The sequence below is a fragment of the Leptonychotes weddellii genome, chromosome 14 (assembly GCF_054177405.1).
Source record: "Leptonychotes weddellii isolate Sample4059 chromosome 14, ASM5417740v2, whole genome shotgun sequence".
Taxonomy (NCBI): Eukaryota; Metazoa; Chordata; class Mammalia; order Carnivora; family Phocidae; genus Leptonychotes; species Leptonychotes weddellii.
Window position 1 is genome coordinate 39734030 of NC_138382.1, and position 21611 is coordinate 39755640.

Here is a 21611-nt window from a genome sequence, read left to right on the forward strand (position 1 = left end):
GGGGAGGATGTTCTGATCACACAAAATTAGAGTATTAAATTCATATAATAAAGAAGGGGGTATGGAGATTTGAGATTAATTGCATGTTAGAAGAAAAAGAATTGTCACTCAGCTACTCTCTTGACTACTAAGTTGTGAATTCAGGACAATTACTTTTAGAATGGCTTTTTACAAAAAAAAAAAACTGACAGATACAAATTTTAAAAAACCATTTAGTATACCCTGTAAGAAAAAAAAAAGAAAAAAAAGTACTTCACTATATCAAATTTTCTTAAGTTCTATACAAGTAGAATCTTCGCATAAAGGATCAGCAAGAAGTATTTTCCTTCCTCCACAGATCTGGTAAGGATGTGTAATGAGAACTGAACATGTATATGCAACACAGGATTGGCACAGTTCCTGACATGGACACGTGCTACCCACATCAGCCTTAACCGAATGAAAACGGAGTTTCTGATTTCAGAGAAGAGTCTCTTGACAATCTGGCACTTGGGCAACAAAAATAAATCTCACACACCAGCAGTTAATCCCACGAGTGAATTAAACCTTGCTGGCAGAAGCAGAATAAGTTATCTTCCTTCTCTTTGGTTTTTCTTTCGCTCAAGTAAATGTGTGAAGACAATTCCCGTTTAAAAAAAAAAAAAAAGTTGATTATTAAATCAGAGCAATAGAATGACGTCAGCATCCAATTACCCAAACTTTACAACTAGCAGATGAAAGCACGTATTCCTATAAAAATTACTCATTAAGTAATATTTGAAAGCTAACTATTAGAAATGTCATTCAAAAAAATTTTTTTGCACATTCTACTTCAAATTAACATGCTTCTGGAATTCTTACTTTAGATAACACAGCTTTCAACTAAAGCTCTGAGAGAACCTCTTAACTCAAGAGGGTAAGTTTATTAGCCTGAGCACAGGAGCCCCCAAAATGTGTATAAAGACCTACTCACCACACTGTTCTTTCCCTTCAACTTTGTTTATTGATGTACTGAACATGAAAAAGTACAAAGAATCCAAACACAAAAGAAAACATGTACAGCCTCTTAAATACTCAACAGAATATATTTTCTATTCCAACAGATGTGAATTAAGTCATACTGTACAACTTCAAATAAATACCAGCCTTACATTTTATTAAGTGCTCTGATAAACACTGTAAAGTGAAGCACAATTTGCATGCCCTCTCATCAATGCCTTGGTTTGCTACAGTAGTTTAGGAAAGAAGCATGTAGCTGCTGTTTTCCCATGAGGGAAACCTTATTTTTTTTTTTAAGTATATACATGTATTTTGTTTTTTTAGTTTTTTTTTTAAACGCAGGTTAACTCTGACAATCTAAATGCACCTAAGGATATGAGAAAGTGCTAAGCCAATTGATTTCTGAATAGCATTGAGTGGGTCAGCATGAAAACTCGCTTATTCACTTTAGCACGCGCCTCACAGTATATGTACTGTACTATACTGAAAAATTTTATAACTACAATTTTAAATAATAAAAAAAACTCAACGCAACCGCAAAGATAATGTACAACTATGTTATGCATAGCACATTGCCTGTTCTAAGGGGAAGCATGTGAGCATCTCAGTTTATACAAAAAGCAGGACGTAACTATATAGTTCTCAGTGCATCCTGATGAAGGCATTTTTGCCTTCAGCTTTTTTGAAAATTTATTATAAGCTAGATGCTAATCAGAAAATATTTTGTATTTTTTAAAATTTCTTTCATACATGGTAAAGACTTATTTTATTATTTCCCCAAATAGTGGTTTAAGCATCATACAAAGTTAAATTTCAGTAGCATACAGATATTTATGATTTTTGTATGAAAAATGTAAGGAAATTTGTTCAAAACCTATGGTTATACTCATTTTTTTTTTTTTACCACAAACATATTTATAAACGAAAATGTAGCATCACCATAAACAGCTGAAGCTAGACTATCTACAGACAAAATTAGCAACAAATCTGATGCACTGTAAATTCAAGTCCTCAGGACAACAAAAGTGATTAAGCAAGACCTCAAGTAACAATGTTAATGCCATTTACAAAGGAAAAAACTGATACAAAAACATTCAAAACCTGAACATCACTTGGCATGTAAGGGAAAAAAAAAAATCAAATTAGCTGAAAGGTTCATAAACACAAGGTCTTATTTACATTACACAAAGCTCAGGTGTTAGCCTTGAACATAACTTTCAAAATACCTTCAAATATATCCAACTCAGATCACTTTTGCCGATTTGCTGCAGTACAAATCATGTGCAACATCTTTTTTTCCTTAAGACAAAACAATTCTTCAAACAATACTGCAAGTACATCACTAAACACCATGAGCTCTATCTGAAGGGATTTCTTTAGGAAGAACAGATTTTTTTTCCCCCATCTCTTGGTAATTTAAATTTCTTGCCTGCTCTTATATATTCTTTTGTAAATTTTTTTTATTTGTTTCAAAATCACAAATCAATGTGAGCCACCTATCACATAATAACCAGGATGATCAGACACTCCACTGGTGATTACAAAAACGAAACCAGCAGTGTTTCCCCCATTGATTCTACTCCTTTCATACAAAGATCTCAAAAGTAGTATTTTCTACATCATAAATCTTTCTAAATTTTCCAACCGCTGCAAATTTCCTGGTAAATTTTAAAAGCTCACTAGGTGTCATATGAAGAGATTTCTCAAAGTATTCAAGTCAAAATATTTGTTCCAGGACCAGTAAAAAGTTTCTCCAAATTTTCTTTTTTATAAAAATAGATGCTTTTTTTAAACCCACATCAAAGAGGCTCTTATCTCTTTGGCAAGGTACTGCTTTACGAAAAGTTCTCCAGTATTCTTACAATAAGCGTTTATAATGTAGCCCCCCCCTTCCCCAACCCAAATCATAATTACAAAATAAATACTGTTTTTAACTTCATAAATAAAAATGTAAACTTCAAAATACTTTTCTTAGACATAACAGCAATGCTTTAAATGTAAACCAAACACAAAGCTAATCAGAAAAAGAAATAAAAGGGGGAAAAAAAAGACACAACCAACTGAAGAATTACAACACAAAGCCTCAATATTTACTCACAGGTTCAAGGCAGTTATGTAAAAAGAAAAGAAATGTCTTCCCTTAGCTGAAACACTTTAAAAGGTCCACCTTCTTCAAAGAAGGCAATAGAATGCAATGTGACAGGTAAAAACCCTGTACCTCTTGTCCATATTCAAACATAAAAGATATTTAAGAAGTTTTAATTCAAATACTAGCAATAAAAAATCTCACATATTTCTTAGGATGCTAAGTAGTCGTTTTATCCCCATCTCAACACTGACTTACAAAGACATTTACTAATGTATAAAGTTTCTCTTAACTTGCCTTTGTTGTATAGTTTTCATATATAAATGGACTGAGGACAAGAGCTCATTAGGCTTTGTGCGTTTTGTTTGTCTTAAAGGAGACCTGCAGTACTCTGTCTCCCAGACGGTATCCATTGAGGCTAGCTATCGCCATGGCAGCCTCATCATAGTTTGTCATAGTCACAAATCCAAAACCTTTGCATTTATTGGTGTTAAAGTCACGGATGACCTTCACGTTGGTGACAGCTCCAAAAGGCCCAAACATTTGCCACAGGATACTCTCATCTGCGTCAGGAGCCAGGTTGTACACAAAAATACACCACCCTGTTCCTGGGTGCCCAGGGATATTAATTCCAGCCAAACTGGTCATTCCATCAATGGTCATTGGAGAAAACCTACTAAACAAAATAGGAAACACATACACACACACACACACACACACACACACACAAACACAACACACACACACACACACAAATAGAAACAGAGGTTGGTTACAGCAATGGACGTATTTCTTTTCCCCTCCCATCCCAAGAGTTTCAGTAACCCCCTCCCCTCCAACAGATACATACAACTATCTGATGTTTCAACCAAGATCTGCGTGTGGCTTGCAGTGACATGCTATACTGACAAGATATTAATAAATTATGAAATGGTCATTATATGCTGTATTGAGTAATATGATCCACAATAGCAAAGAAATATATTTAGAATATATTTAGAAGTGGTTTCATGGATTAAGCAGGACTGGGGGAAGGGGTACCAACACATACGTACACATGCTATAGCGTCGCAATGCAATATAAAACAAATAATGGGGTTTTTAAAGACCAGGTGGCATCCAGTGGTATAAAAATACTCGAATCAACCGTGCTTCAAAAAAACAACTTTTCATTAGATTGTACATGCAAAAGAAAACAACACAAACTCATGAAGGGTGTCACTCCCAAAATCAAAGAAACTAATCAATTATGGGAAGGGATTGTGAGTATCATGAACCTCTATCATTACCTCTTTACTCCATAAGCCATATTGAGCAGATTGTCCAACCTGCAAAACATATATTTAGCAAACTTCAGTTTTTAATTTTCCCCCTGATGTTCAAGAAAGCTGGGTTTGTTACTGCCATCTTCCAAGGGGAGTATCTGTATGTTAATTCTATGTGAACTCTCAAAACTTTGGGTCTTTTCACATTCCTGAAAGAATGGGTACCCACTTCCCTAAGACACTAGTTCTTCCAATGGATACAGTTTATCCCTACAGTGATCAGAACCCATACAGGCAAAATGTAAGTGGTCATTTGAGGACACCTTTCAGAGAGGAAATGTGGAGGCTCTGCAACAGTTCACCTTTGGATTCTCTTCTATCACCAGGTAAATTCTAAGTGCTCCACATGCACCTACATGTACTTTATTTTTTTTATTTTTTATTTTTTTTACCTACATGTACCTTATACTACTGTTACAAAAAAGAAGAAAGAAAACAGGCCTCAAATGGAGTTACCTGTGCTGAGCCCCATGTCAGCAAACCAAGACTTCATATCTAAGCTAATAGTAAGTTCAAGAATACAAACTTTAACAATCAAGCTGGAATTACCTGGTCAGCTCTAGTGACCCCCACACCTTTCCCCCAAAGGAAGGTGACCCTCATGACCTTGCCTGAAACAATCCACTCTTTGTTAGAAATGTCCCTTTTCCTGCTCCCTTCTGCCTGTAAAAGCCTTCCATTTTGTACAGATCCTTGGAGCTCCTTTCTATTTGCTAGGTGAAACGCTGCCTGATTCATGAATTGTAGAATAAAGCCAATTTGATGCTCAAATTTACTCAGCTGAATTTTGTTAACATTAAATTTTATAACTCCATTGACTCCTGTGTATACCAAGGCACACCGATTGACTTGCCAAAGACCATAGGGCTAGTAAACAGTGACACCAACATTCCATAAATTTCCCTTCAACCTCTCAACTCCAAAAGACTTTCTTTTCTTACAAAATGGTGTATTACAGGTAGAAAGAACCTTACAGACCATATTAGCTCAATGTGCCACTTCTCCGTGTGCTCAATTAAGGTGCAGAGAAAGACAACAGACTCATTGCTTCAGTGAGCAACAGGGCAAAAAGGTCAGACCCAGCGACTGATGCTTATTTTGACTACGCTACAGGAAGTGTAGCTCTACTCAAGGTCTAAGAAGCCAGGTAGAAACAAACCAACTTGAGCTTCTCTTAAAATTTTTAAAACAAAGTAGTTGCGGGTGTGTAGGTACTCTTTAAAACTCTCCATCCTTTTCCTATTTCAAAAATTAAGTTGATTTTATAATACTTGATTCTTCTTGCTTGGTCAGTTTCAAAGAGACCATGCTGATGTTCCAAATTTCCATAATGTGTACCAATTAATTACATGTGTTTAGAGGAGGTGGGCATAGCTTATGGTAGACGGAACCAACCGCAACTGCCACAATGTTCAGCACTCTCCAAGTGAGACCCTGAGGCAGGGGGAACAGTTTTTTTCTTTAACACCTATGAAAGGTACGTCTGAAAAACACCTCAATGTTACTGTCTAACCTGTGGCCTCAAATGAGGTTAGGGCACACATGAGAGAACAACTGCTTCAATCGCTTCTAGTTTTATAAAAGCCAAAAAACATCTCTTTCTGGTCTTTTAGAATTGGAAAAAGAATCTTCACACATTCCTATCCACAATAATCACCTCTGGGCATTTTGTGTGTTTTGCAAAAATGGAAAGAAATAACTGAGCTGATAAAATGCAAAGTGCAAGGAAACAGAACAAATCACAGTGACAAAGGATCCTCATCTGTGTGTGTCTGTCCTGTCCCAACACCCTCTCAGAAGCAGGGACATCTTTATTCCCCATTGTGCCACTAAGCATAAAGCACAGGCCTGGATCACTGCAAGTTTATAATAACTATCTGTTGACAAATAAAGCAATATGGTTACAAATACTATCCTTAACTACTTAATCCAGAATGAAAACTATCAGGAGGGCTGGCTGGGGAGCCTGTTTGTACATGCAAGGAGAAAGCATGTATGTGAAAAAGTACACAGGTGGGAGGGCTTGGTTTTCTGCAGAGGCGTTAAGTCAAAGATGTCATGCCTCTATACGCCAAAAGAAAGGCCACAAACACCAGAAATAAAGATGCATACAACTTAGTATGTCACCAACCATAACATAATCTGATACAGATAATTTCATACAATGACTGGAATGATCAATAAAGAATGCATTTGGCATATGATACCTGTAGAAAAGAATGGCAACTGAAGTCTCTTCCCTAAGTGCTGAAGGGCCCAGACACAGAGACACCTTATTGATTCACTCAAAATAGAATTACACCACCTCTGCCCAGATAGGGGGTGTCCCACTTTGCCACCATCATCTTACTCTACCAACTGAAAGTCCAGAGATTGGATCTCCTAATCAAGTTTTCAGTATTTTCAAGACAGGAAACTAAAACTGCCCCAGAAGTGAATTACGTGTGTTAGGGAGAGAGACATCTCATTCACCATTCTTCATCCAAGGACCCTCTAGGCAGGAGGCCTAGGACATTTATACTAGGATCTCTGAGGACTCTCTCAGTGGGCCTCCTATGTGCCCCACCTATGAAATCCTATGATACGCTGTGATCCTGCCCATGGATTTCTTTCCTCAGTACCCATTTTCAGAAAAAATTCAATCTTCTGGAACTTAAGCCAAGTTATCTATCTAAACACCATCCCCCCCACATACACCAGCATCTCCTTCCACCCTCCTTCCTCTCTCCCACATCCCCCATTAACAAGGAGAGCCAGGAGGAGCATGGGACCTAAGAAATAGGACGTAGGCAAGGCTGAAAACTCCAGCCTGCATGCAGGTGGACCTGGCAGTTTTCCCTGCTCTCTTGGCGCCACACACTCATGCTTCTCATGGGAGCTGTAAGAGAGCAGTGGGTGCTCCACATGGACACTATGCACCCCAAATCTTGTAGCAGCTGGAAAACTGTAAACTAAGCATCTTCTCTTGTAACTGCTTAGTTTACAGTTCGCTCAGACATAGGACCACTATTATTCTCCAGAATTATACATCTTTGCTGGGTGTGTCCAGAGCTCGAGGACAGTCATCTTTTATATGTGGTCATTTAAAAATAGAAGCCAATATTTAATGGAGATCAAGTTAGTAGTGTCCAGAATGATCCAGGGGGGGTGTGAATGATGACGTACTACAGTGTGGCAAGAAAAGAGCCCAGTAAAAGATACTTTTAACTTTAAAAATATTCTTTACTCAAATTTAATGGATGCACTGCGCCCAGTACCCTCACTCAGTCCCCATGCATTGCTTACTTTCTGACGTAAGACTGAGCAGTCCATCAAGGGACAGTGACACTCTTGCCCTATTCTGTAGCTTGGATATAATCCACTTTACAAATAACACATGAAGTGGATATGGAGGATTAGATAGGGAAACCTAGCTTTAATTAAAATAATCCTCCAAGAAGAGGTAGCTTCACAAAGATTTCTATAAAAATCATCATCATCAGAGTCAGGACGACACGAGTAAAAGCAGCCCAAGTAAACAAAAACAGTGAGAGAGCGGACTATTTCTGATTATTTCTCCCCTTCCTAGTACAAAGTCCGCTATGAGGTTAGACACAAGATAATCCAACATGAAGTTCAAAATTACCGAAGATAATTTTATGAATCTCGCTTTAAAGATATAGGATTTATTAAGATACTGGATAAATGAAAAGTCAGTCAGCATGATAATAAGACATTAAAATATTGTTTCTTTCATCTTTATATGTATTTTCTATGTTTGATTAGGGTTTATGAGTTCACAAATGTACTAGTAACAAGCCCATGTTCATATAATTTATGAAAAAATATATACTGGGGATACTGTATATAAACATTTTCCTCTCAACAGGAATACAACTCAGACTAGGCAATATTTTGAATAGAACCATATATTAGGGAGAGTATTCCCATTTCAAAGTTAGAGGTCTACAAAAAGAAAACACCTACTTAGTTTCCAAGAAATTTAGCTGACGGGTTATGGGGAGGCCCACACACAAGTAGAAGGGGAAATGTGAAGTCAACTCAAGTCAAAAATAAAAATATAAAGAGAGATTTACTAATGGGTAACAAAGTGCAACTCAAACTCTACAAATAATGGTTCTCAAAACCTCTCCAAAGCACTGGCCAAAATGTGCTTTGAAGTCAAACCACAATATCATCAACTTACCCCTTTTCCCATTAGATGGTGTCATCTAACCTCTAAGAGAAAAGAATTATTCAGGAAGACTGATACCAGTTTATTCCAAAAGGAAATTATGATACTAGCAACCAGCACATGCCTTCAACGCAACACAAGCACGGATTTAAAAGGCTCCTTTAAAAATGCATAAAGGCTTATAGAAGTAGGCACATAGGCCATCAGACTAGATCACAATCAATAAAATTAAAGCTGCTCCACAAGAAGAGAGATGAAAAATTTGGCTGAAAGCTTAATTCTGACACCGTGTCCCAGAAATATACTTAAGGCTTGAATTATACTATCCATCCAAATAAATAAGGATGGTTTTATTTTGAAAACTGTAGTCAGTTAAGTAAGCATGTAAGATCAGCTGTGCTCATGTTAAAAGATAATTCTCTATTCGTATGGGTTGACTGCATCATAAACTTCACAAGCCCACTTTTGAACTTAAACGTTACTGCATGGGTTTTACATTTTTTTTGACCTTAAAAGATATTGTGCATTTCATGAATATTAAAAATATCCTTTACTATTATTATAATACTTATAACTTGTATTCTCCAATCTCTTTCAACTCCCAAGGTACTATGACAACATAAAAAACACAATGAGAAATGTTCTAAGTGTCTGCTGGAAGGTGACAAACTGAAGGCTAGAGCATTAGGACACAGATGTTAGGGACAAAATATTTCTGTAATATTTCTATAATGATCTAGACTTGAATGAGAGAAGAGCAAAATACCAAAAAAAACAAGCAAGTCCTTAATTCAACGGTCTTTATGAAGAGAAAGAAGATTCAACCTTAATTCAACAGAAGAGGAGGGAATGAAGGTCATGACAACCAAGTTTTTAAAGTATTAAAAGCAACCAAACATTTATCAGGTTAAACCTGAACTCTAGGAATAAAGGCTCCCAATTTCTTCTAAAACTGAGTCTAGACCAAGCACTTTCACTGAGCTCAAAGACTAGTGCATTACTTATTATCTATACAGAGAGTATGAAAGGAAGGAACAGAGGGCGGCAGAGATGAGAGTCAGGAATTTGAAAGGACAATAAAAATCTTCTCCGTTTTCTGAAACCGAGTCTCCCTTACAACAGACAATTCTTATTCCCTTGTTTTCAGAATTTCTTTTTCTAGGAGTCAAGGAAAGGAAGAATTTCAAGTTAATAACATATGGGACAGAAAGATAAAAGCAAAGGATGAGCAGAAAGATATTTAGAAAGATATTAAATTTGACCATCAGAACATCCTGGAAAGCTTTCCCAACCCACAAGTAAGCAGCACGGAGCATGCAGGGAGTGGGCTGGGTGGGGCTGTGTGCAGACACCGCGGTTACCAGCCTGTCTGGGAGTCCCCTGCGTGCCTCACCATTTCAATGATCAGGCATTCTCCTGCAGATCCTGCCACCTCAGACTTTTGGTCTGATCTTCCTCATCATTATAGTCTTGACTCTCAGAACACAATTTTACTTAATAACCACCATAAAATGAAACCAGAGCTTACAATGGAAAACACCAGAAATAACCAACAATTCAAAACGAACACAGCTCTCTATTAACATCAAACATTTTATATTTTCACGGGGATGAAATCACACAGTAAGTCTCATAGAACCTCCCTCTATGTAAGCTCAAAACTCTTTTCTAGACCCCATGGAGTTCTGAAGTTAACTGAAGAGGCTGTCCAGGAAACACCTCTAAAATTCGTTCAAGTCTGCAAAATTTGCAGAAAATATTATTCACTTTAAGATGCCACGCAGGAAACCTATAGGCAGAGCTAAAAAAACAAACAAAAACAAACGTTTTTTTTTAAGATTTTTCTCCACAAGGGCAAGTATCAAGTTGCTCCAATGCATCTCTCCCCCTACAGCCATGGCCTCGACCACCCACCATAGTCAAAGGGAGCAGTGTTTCCTGACAGTGTGTTGTTTTTGTTTTGTTTTTTTCAACATCGCAAAGTTTAAAGCAGAGAGTGAACACAGGCTCAACCAACTGGGTAACCCAGTCATCCAGTTTCAAATGGATCCTTTTGACAGTACCACCTTTTCTGCCAGGGCAAAAGCTAGCCTAAGTAGGAACTGAACACAGTGTTTATGGCGAATTTCTTTCTCACACCTCAGGTGACATAGCTGAGTATTTTTTTTAAAAGCAGGTATCTGACCGATTTTATCTCCACTCTTTCTCTATTAATACCCCCATGAAAAAATGCATGTGATTTAAGCTCAAAAACATAACTCCTCATTAAGTTACATTTGTGATCCTATTTTTGGTTATTAACTATTCTGCCCCTGCAAGGAATGAAAGAAAACTGATAATGCACTTGGGATTTAAAAAATATATATATTAGTATGGGGTTAGATGGAATTATGGCTGCAATATATCATATGGCCAAAAGGATATTAAAAAATGTTCTTGAAAAAAAACTGGGTGGCTTTGCTTATGAAACCAGAAGTTCTTTGTGCTGTGTTTAATGTTTTAAAGTCACTGTTCTCACATGCAGATTAAAATGACCCGATTTGATTGTTACCCCAGGTTTAAATTAAAACTTGAAAAACTGAAATATTTATGCTTGTCTACAAGACAGAATGTCTTCTTTGGGCTGAAGATGCATAGTCATTCTACGGACTATACAGGGGTCTGAAAACTACCACCCACAGGCCAAATCCACACTGCCATCTGTTTCTGTATAGCCCAGGAGTGAAGATTGGCTTTTATATTTTTAAAGAGCTGTTTAAAAAAAGGATCTATATGCTACAGAGACCATGACCCCCAAAGCCTAAAATATTTACTATCCAGCCCTTTATAGAGGAGGTTTGCCAACCCCTAAAATACAGGAAATAAAAATTTTAAAAGGGGAGAGGGATCCATTTGTAGAAACTTAATGTTTTCACATAGGTTGTATCTCCTTAGTGATGTACGTATTAGAAAACAAAATAACTGAAAGAACTTGACCTAAAAGCTAAAATACGAGAATAAAATCTTACCAAGAAAAAAAACTAGAAAGGGGAAATCAGAAGCACTGGAAACAGAACCCAGCATTCCGTAGGTCAGGGTTTCTTAGCCTCGCACTATTGATGTTTGGGGTTAGATGATTTGCTGCTGTTGGGGGTTATACTACACTATAGGATGTTCAGCAGCATCCCTGACCTCTACCCAGTAGATTCCAGGAGCACCCGCACCCAAGTTGTGCCCACATAAATGTCTCCAGATGCTGCCAAATGTCCTGAGGGGCAAAATGACTCCCCATTTGAGAACGACCGCTATAGCTTATTGTCCTTTTTCGTTACCACCTTCAACATTAGCAAAACACACTACACCCCAAAGAGGTTTACTCTGTGCCCGTTAAGAAAAGGAAAGAGAACACCACCACAGTAAGAGCAAACCAGAATCCTGTCAACAAAAGTATTGCGCAGTGAACCTGAGAGTTCTGAGTGTAGTAGCTGGGCATAAGAACCAGACCATACTTACCTAAAACGCTGTGCCTGCTGAGCTAGTGGTCCTGGATACCTTCTGTTTGGAGACTGGTACAGCTGGGAAAGGATGGCCTGATTGGTTTTTTGGCTTGGATTATTAGCAAACTTTACAGTGATTGGCTCTGTGGCACCAGGAGGTTTCTGGCCATTTAGGCCTTTGATAGCTTCTTCCGCTTCAATCCGCTTGTCAAATCGAATAAACCCTACACCCCTTGATATGCCTATTGGTAGATTTGGGTAAGGATTTGGGAAAGAGAAAGCGGAAGGAGAAGGGAGGGAGAGAAGAAAGGATAAATTAATTTTTCCTTCTCAAAACATGTTTTCACCCACATGTAACATCCACCACAAAATCACAGGAGGAGGAAAGTTTTACCTTACCATAGTAGCAAGTCAGTCTAGAATCACAATTTTGTATTTTTTTTAATGCATGAAGTCATCTATACAATCTGAATACCCATTATTACATACCTACCAATAAGCCCAGACAAACAGAAAGCAGGCAAATATGTCCATGTTCTCCCTACCTGCTGCCTTCTCTCTCCGCATATACTCTCTTGTCTTTAATAATGTCAACAACAGCATGCCTGATTTCTATTTCTCAAATTACAGTATTGGATAAGCAGCTCAGAAATGAAGGGCACAGGAGCTTCCTCTCTTGTAACGAGGAGAACAGAACCAGGCACTTGCTAAAAATGCTAAAAAGCTATGCTAAAAACACATCACAGTGGTTGAAAGATATTTCAGCTAAATTTTTGAATAATAAAGTTCTACTTAGTAATATTACACAGGATACTGGCCCGCTAAGAAAAATGTCTGAAGAGGCTTTTCCAGTTCCCTGAAACTCCCCCCACTGATTTTAACTAGTTATACTTTATGAGAGAAACAGTATTATATGGAGAAAAAGGGATAGAAGAGGACCTACATTTTTAAAATAAAGAAAATAGAAATAAAGCCTCAAAGCTTTCTGGCTTTAGCAGTATTGGTCCTATGGAAATGCCATTCTCTATCTCATGCTCTCCCCACTCTGAGAGACAAGAATAGGAAAGCAGAGGGATGGCCAAATACCGGTCCAGCTTTTGAAAAATGGCAGAGAAAAACCCAACCCATTCCATTTAATTAGCTTTACTGGGCCAGCTGAGGTGGCCACAGCTGGCCATCCAGAGATAAACAGGTGTAGGGAAATGCTTTCTTGGCAAGCAAATTGGCACTAGCTATACTAGCTTGGGACTAGTAGCTAGAAAAGTCTAGATGGTTCAGAGTATGTCAATGAAGAGTAGAATGAAAAGTTATTGAGAAAGACAGGCTGAGAAAATGTACTAGACCATCATGATTTATAGGAACTTTAAAAAGGAATGAAGTTCTACTTGCTTTATAATTAACACTGTGTAAGTCCAATGGCTTAGAATTTTATTCTAAGGTGGAGAGGCATTTCTTACATATACACTTATCTCAGCCCATACCACTTTTCCTTTCCTATTTAAGTTTTATCAGCTGTACACTATCACCACCTGATGGCTGAATAGCAAAATTGCAGGGTTTTCTTTTCCATTTCAGGTAAAGTGAATAATTTCACCTTGAAAGTCGTTCAGTATAAAGAGTAAAGATAAAATGGTGAAATGACAGTAAATGTATTCTTTTAGCTATCCACTAACATGAAGAATTAATAACCCCTAGAGCTTAACTATTCCATGAGGAAAGCATTAGATTAGCAATGCAATAGCCTCCACACAGACTGAGTCACCTAAACCTGAGGTCCTCTAACTTGAGCATGCATCAGAATAACCCAAAGTGGGGGGCACCTGGCTGGCTCAGTTGGTTAAGCATCTGACTCTAAGTTTCGGCTCAGGTCATGATCTCATGAGTTGTGAGATGGAGCCCAAAGTCTGGCTTGGCACTCTGTGGGGAGTCTGCTTGAGATCCTCTCCCTCTGCCCCTCCACCCACTTGTGAGTGCACACTCTCACTCTCTCTCTCTCTGAAATAAATCTTAAAAAAAAAAAATAATAACCCAAAGGCTTGGTACAGTGCCCACCTTCAGAGTTAAAGAGATGGGACTTCGGTAACAGAAGTGAAATCTACTCTCCACTCAACAGGTTTTCATTAAGAATTATGAATTAAAAAGCATGAATGATATGAACCAAAAAAAAAGGGCATTTCTGTTACTTTAAGCAAATTTACCTGGATTGCTAGACCTGGATTTCTTCTATTTAACCAACTAGCAGTCTGTGTGATACAGCAGTGTTATACAGAATGTACAAGGAAGATTCTAAAATGCAGCTATGATGAAAAGACCATATTTTTTATATTCCTTCCCTAGACAAAATTTTCTTCATACAGCAAAACCTATAGGCCATTCTCCCAAGCATGTATATAATATCTCTCTACCCAGAACTCTAAGGAGGATGCTTCTTATGTATGAAGCCAGTTAACAGCACAGGGGAGCAGAACACGGGCTGTTTCTGTTCAAACTCAGATCTTCACTTGAATTAAAAACTTGGCCTGATTTTATTCTGTAGTTAATCTACTGCATCCTTTTTTTTTTTTTTTTAAGATTAGAGGAGAAAAAAATGATGTAGAATCTAAAAAGACAACAGATCAGTGAGACCAGGAGCTGCTTCTTTGAAAGGATCAACAAAACTGATACACCTCTAGCCAGATACATCAACACAAAAGAGAGAGGACTCAAAATCAGAAATGAAAGAAGAGAAATAACAGACCCACAGAAATACAAAGGATTTAAGAGATTATCCACTGCTTCCTTTAGAAAGAAAACAGACATTGTAATACACGATGATACAATCTCCTCGGGTGGTATTAGAAGAGACAGAGAAAAAGGAGAAAGAAAACAGGGAAAGTGAGAGGAAAGAAAAGGAAGAAACACAAAGAAAATTAAAGAGGAAACTCTATCATAATGTTTTCCCCAAAACTCACAAAATCTTAATGTGACTGCTTGAGTATATGGCACTACTTAATTTTCCCCTCCTTACCATGTTTCTCTGTTTTCAATATGTTTTTAAAAAGAATACACATTGTTTTTATAGTAGAAAATTATAATTTATTCTTTAAAATCCATAATCAAATCTTTACTGCTAGCTTTTCTTTAAAAGCTTTGGCAGAAGAGCTCCCTTACAAAAGTTTTAATAAAAACCTATCAGTCTCCTCATTTCGGTTTGATCAAAAGTTATACCAGGCATAAAATACATTTTTAACACTCAAAATGTCAAACTCTTACACATGCCCATCTGATACAGCATGGACCTGGAAACCAGCCTGAACGCTAGTGTGGACACACTGTCATCCTCCCTTAGAGAACAAGGTACATACTGCTGCATTAGACTATGCTTTTTACAAAAAAACAAGACTGTTTTTAGGAGGAGTACTTTATGAGGAGGATAGGGGCTTTCTTCACGCGGCAGCTTGTAAATGAGGATTATATCACCTACAAATTTATTACATGCCATAAAACAGACTTCGAACCTGCCTCTTCGGGGTGGAAATGACTCAAGCTCGCTCACTCCACTCCACAATCTATTTTTATCCATGCATATTTATGAACAATTCCAGCAGAAAATTGCATTTTCTGGTCCACATATACCTTTGATGTGTACCAGAGGCAAGACTGCTGTATGGAAAGGCAGACTATTTCACAATCTGCCACTCAAAGTGTAAAAGATTGTGTAGGGCAGCTGCTTACTTACCAGTGACCTGGTCAACAAGAATACGAGAAGTAATGATGCGGCCATACTGTGAAAAGAGCTGCTCCAACTCCTTCTGGGTCATTGTTTTCGGAAGTCCGCTGACGTACAAATTCGCATCTCTGATAGAAGCTGAACTTGGGCGAGCGTAGGAAACCTAGGAAAGGAAAATGAAGTTAAGCATTCACGCACAGTCAGTTCCCTCCCTTCAGAAACTCAAGGACTGTCTAAAGTTAGTCAGCAGCTTTTCCATACAGAGAACGTAACAGTGAAGTTAAAGCAGGTCCGGTGTTAACAGTTTTACTCATTTCTGGAGAAAATGCTCAACAAATGGGAAATGCCACTCCCTCTGGGGGGGGGGAGGGAGAAGAAAAGATAAGAGTATTTATCCCTAAGGTTTGCAGGTTTTCAAAACAAATCACAGAGCACAGTACTACTCATGGTAATAGGCTGTCCTCAGTGGGGCCAACCCCCTAAACCAGGAATGTAGGCTCAATCGAATAATTAAGCTTAAGGACTCTCAATTCATCCAACACATTCTTGTGACCTGTTTTTGAGCCTCTCCCATCTCTGCAGGTGGTGGTACAAAGTTTCTAAAAAGTCACCCTATTATCCATAAGTATGCCTTTTAGATTCATTGCCAAAATAACTTTCTATCATCCCTAAACTCCCAGAAATTTAAGTATGTGAAAGAGCTAGATCCCTTGTTATTCTTTGCTTTTTGTCTTCTTGTCTACAAGTCTCTGTAACATTGATTTTTCCAAAAGGTCTTGAGTTCCTTTATTGGCTCTACCTACCATTTTATGTATCCTTTCAAAATGCTTCCTCTCTTTAAGAAATAGTGTCCAAAACTCTAGAAGGATGGGAGACAAAGTAAGTCTGCCTGTATTTATTTGTAATCAACATTCTTCATGTAAGCGCTAAGGAACTACATCTCTCTCTTATCATGGTTATCCTCAATATCTTGGCATGTGATAGATGCTTGAATATTTGCTGAGTAAAACCCATCTAATACCCCACTGATCCTGTGGGTCCATACCAGCTTGCTAGACCAGAGGATTTAAGGGACAGTTCATGCAGTCATCAAGAGCTTGCCCAAATTATAATTGACGGCTCTTTGCTTACATCTATCTCTGCCAATTTTCAGATAGCTCTAAGTCTCATGTGCTATTCCTGACCACATTCTCTCTGGTTTAATTCTAAGCTTTCCTGGACTATCTAACTGCAAGAACTGCACAATACAGCCCCCATCTTTCAGATCATTCATAAAAATGGCCAGTGGGTCTACTCAGATTGATTATTCAGGTACCATAACATGATAACTTCTGCTTGCTACTTTTACCTATTAGTATCCACCTTTAATCTAGTCCATTGTTCATTACAAAAACAGCAACAACAAAAAAAACATCATCTTTTCAATTTAAACAAGCTTTTGGTATTTTCAAGTATTTTCCCCATGGTTTAAATTATGTCCACAGTGTTATCACCTTTTTATTTTTGGCTTTTCAGGGGGAAAGAAAAAAAGCGAGGTTTTATACTCCTTTATAAAAGTCTTGCTATCTTTCATCCCTGCCCTGCTAGTGTTAACATTTAATATTCTTATCCTTTATTCAACAAATTTGCTCATTAACTAGTGAAAATACACCTATTGGTCCAAAGACTGTATCTGAAGTCAAGTGAGCACTGTCTCATCCTACAAACACAAGGAATTTAGGATAGTGGTAGAGAGCATAGATAACTATTCACATGTGCTTTTTCTCTACACCTAAACACTCAAGAAGAATGAAGACTGGGGAACTTAAATGTTAAAAGTAAGAAATGAAGGAAAATTCCAAGTGATCACCAAAATAATTCAAGTGGAATCTAATCTTGGGACTGCTATTAACTGAAAAAACAAAGCAAATGAATTACACATGCACTCAGCGGTATGAAAAAATGAATACCCAGTTTCTTTTCTAAAGCACAATTCTCAATTATCAGGGTAAGCTAAAAATCCCACCACTTAAACTCTTGCTTTCAGTGCAGGGAGCTCTCAGCAAGTCAGCTGTTGGGTCTGCTCCGGATCATGTGACTGAAGAGTTGCCTTTAGGAAGAGCCACTTCCCGGGCGCCTGGGTGGCTCAGATGGTTAAGCGTCTGCCTTCGGCTCAGGTCATGATCTCAGGGTCCTGGGATCGAGTCCCGCATCAGGCTTCCTGCTCCTTGGGAGCCTGCTTCTCCCTCTGCCTCGCTCTCTCTCTGTCTCTCATGAATAAATAAATAAAATCTTTAAAAAAAAAAAAAAAAAAAAAGGAAGAGCCACTTCCCATGGGCAAGAGAGTCAGCATCTGCATATTCTCAAAGTTAAGCTGGGAGGCTCCCTTCCAAGGGCTGATGAAGCATGGGCTCAAGCAAGGCATGAAGTAGTATAATGCAGTTATAGGGGACAGCTCTCTAACCAGTATGCCTGGGCTCAAAACTATGTGCAAGTCATTAAAGGCTCGGTGAACTTGAATAAATTATGTAAGTCTTTTATCACATAACTGGACCTTCTTTGTATAGTTATTAGGATTAATAAAGTAATTTCTAATCTACATAAAATTCTTAGCACAGAACCTAAAAACCTAGGTGACTATAAATATTATTTACTTCTCCATGCATCTGAGAATACAGGTAAAGACACAGACCATTAAAGTTGAGAGTAACCTGAGTCCATTACTGTGTTCCAGAATAATTTACTCATGCAGTGACATTTACTGCTCTGTGCATTTCAGAAGAGTGTGGGTGGAGTGTTTTAAAAGTTATCCTAAAATATATTTAGGAAAACGGGTTTATATTTAGTGCTTATATAAAAGCTTTGAAAACATACTTGGGTCAGTTATGTTATCTGCTTTTTTTTTCTTCAACATCTGGTCTTGAGTGCACATTGCTTCTTTAATTCTCAGCCTGTACTGACAATATTTTATTTTCTATATTCTTGATGCTCTAGCATCTGGGGCCTTGATCCTGGAGAGACTGCCCCTCCCAGGGATAGCTACTTCCTGGGAGATAATAAATGACTCCCCTGTGAGCATGCCTTTGATTTATAAACTACCAATCCAGAGCCCACACCCATAACTCCTTTATCAAATTCTCACACACCAAGCCTATTCCCCCTGTCCTAACCCCAGAGCCAGATGCCTGACAACTAGGAACCCCTACCCCCCACCAGGCTAGAGTCCTCCAAAATTACTCAAACTAACCAATGCTAAACTCACTCAGCACACCTACTCTGCCTCGCCCTTTACTTCCCACTAGGAACTCCAATAAAAGCTCTGGGCCATGCTCTGCCCTCCTCTCTGCCTCTTGACCATCCCTGATGCTTCCCCATGTGGCCCTACATGTCATGTTGCACCCTCTGTTTCTAAAGATCTGTAACTATAAACTTCTTTCTTCGTAACAATCATTTCCATGTCTGCACGTCCTACCATACCTGATTAAAACAAATCCTGGGTACGTTTTTAGAATGCAACCACGTTAAAAGGGCTCCAAGAACCAATAATAAGCCTCCTCAAGAGTATTTTTCAGTAACTTCGTCAGGAACTGGTTCCCATCACCACAGACAGGACAGAGGTGACTACATTGCATATAAACTCACGGTAGTAACAAATAATATTTCCATTTAATTTATACTTAGGGACTTACGAGACTTCACCATGTGCAAAAGCATTTTCAAACAGGGTGTTTTGTTTGTGAGAGGTAAGGCGCACATTAGTATTTTATAGCTGGGCAAATAGGTATAGACAAGGTAAATAACATGCCTAATGTTACATACCACTGGATTCAAACTCTGATCTTCTGACCCCATGTCCTTGTATCCTTGTCCAGTTTTCTTTCTACAATTTACCACACTATAGTAACTTTTGTTCTGAAAGTTTGGAAAAATTAAATGAATCTTGGTTGTTTCTTATAAACACACAGACACACACACACACACAGTGAAATTGAGCTAAGACAGAAGAGGATGACACTAGAAATTATAGTTAAGTTATTTTATTTCATTTTCCATTAATATTTCTAAAAAGTAACTTCTCCCAAGAATGAGTGGTCACTGGTTCAGATTTACTGCAGAAACTGCATGATAATTAGAATTTTTAAATTAGTTTTTATTACTTTCTAATTCTTAGAATGAATTAAATGAGCAATGTATCTCCCCTCTATCCCTCATCCACTTCCAAGAAATAAAAATGTAAGGAAGGGCAACCATCCCTCTCCCAGACCAAGGGGTTACGTCTGGCCCCTACACCTTTGTTTCTCGGGATTAACAGGCCCCTCCCCTGCTCTAGCAAAGACATAACTGTCAATAACATCATCCCGTCCAAGACAAGTATTTCTTCTTCTTCTTCCATTTCAAAGGATTATCAATGGAATGTACTTAGATCAAAGGAGGAAGAAGACTCCCCCAGTGGGATAAGGACTTGTACTTGGAGATTCAAATCAGTTTGCAGACAGAATTTTGTATCTAGAAATTATCAGCAACCTTCTCCATTCTGATTTTTCTGTGGATGTAAAGCTTGTACTGGTGCCTTGAATCACAAGGAGAACCACTCTTGAGCTATCTTAAACCTCAGAGTGTTAAGTCTATTTTTATCGTTCTTCAAGGTTAAAACCTCTTGGAGAAGACCCAAGAGATGGTTTTGTTTTATGGCAAATTATGTATTAGAAATACTTCAATACAATGAACCTCCAGCATATGTCCCAGTGGGGTCAAAACAGCTTCTTCCTTCACCAACTGCAAGCTGTTCTCCAATCTACATTCACTGGATTAACAGAATGGGTTTGGATTTTAAATTTTCATTGCCATTTAAACAGGTGAGTATTTAATGCCTGAGGAGCAAGGTTATGAAATGTCAAAACTACTAAGTGAAGGATCTAATTTAAGAGGCAGCCAAAGAGCCTGCAATTTAAATATTTAAAGATGGTACAGGGAGTACAACACTGAACACCAATCTACTCCAAAGACAGCAATTTAAAACTCAGGTTTATTCTGGAATTTCTCACAACCCTACAAGTGATACAATAAACAAAGACAAGCAATACTGAGATTACTTGAGGGGTAGGAAAGGAAGCAGTCAGAAGTACCAAGCAAATAAACGCTCTAGCCAATGGCTTCTCAAACTGTTCCTCACAAATGAGATCACACTGGACAAAATAGAGATAAAAATAGATTTATCAAAGTAATTAGGTCTTGAAAATGGAATAGTTTGAAACAATATATTCCTTGTAATTAAAAACTCATTCCTTCATCAGCAACTAAAACTAATTATACATTAAACATTCAAGGACAAGTAACACATATACTAAGAATGGGCTATCAAAACACAAGTTAATCAAAATACACAGAATTAAAAGGAAGGAAAATATCTTTTGGATAAGAATTAGTTCTTTATTACACGTACATAGTAAAGTTTAAAATCCCAGTACATTACTTGCATTAGAAGTCCATCGAAATGCCTCTGTCCAAAAACACAACTGCTCTCATTTCTCTCTGATTCATCAAGGAAAGATCAGTGATAGTGGACATTAATACCAAAAGATTAAAGAGATAAGGTCTATAAATGAACAAAGCAATTCCTTCTTTATTAAACTAAGGACATTTGAAAAATCTCCCACTGGCAAGATCACCACCGAACAACTTTTCTATCACTTGTCAATTACTGACCCAGGACTATAAACATTAAACCTAAAAATTAGATCCTTGCCACTTCCCACTTCTTTTGAAAAGCTCCATTCAATCTTGTCAGCTGAAAGGAGTGGACAAGGTCACGCTTGTGCATTTAAACTGAGAATTAATTGCTGTTCATATCAAAAAACGGAGTCTTGATGGGGCTGTCTGAAAA

The 21611-nt window shown here is 37.9% G+C and overlaps 1 protein-coding gene across 5 annotated transcripts in view; it reads right to left on the reverse strand.

Annotated features, from left to right (window-relative positions):
• Window positions 1-965: 965 nt before the first annotated feature.
• ELAVL2 (ELAV like RNA binding protein 2) overlaps window positions 966-21611 on the reverse strand; it is a 140488-nt gene continuing 119842 nt past the window's right edge. For 4 of the 5 annotated variants that reach the window (XM_081803040.1, XM_081803039.1, XM_081803041.1 and 1 more), the window contains 4 exons: window positions 15758-15911; window positions 12056-12281; window positions 4354-4392; window positions 966-3740 (listed from right to left, as the gene is read on the reverse strand). In XM_081803040.1, coding sequence (XP_081659166.1) covers window positions 3410-3740; window positions 4354-4392; window positions 12056-12281; window positions 15758-15911 — 750 coding nt within the window. In that variant the 3' untranslated portion in view covers window positions 966-3409. The remainder of the gene's footprint in view (window positions 3741-4353; window positions 4393-12055; window positions 12282-15757; window positions 15912-21611) is intronic. The other variant, XM_081803038.1, reaches the window with a different exon arrangement.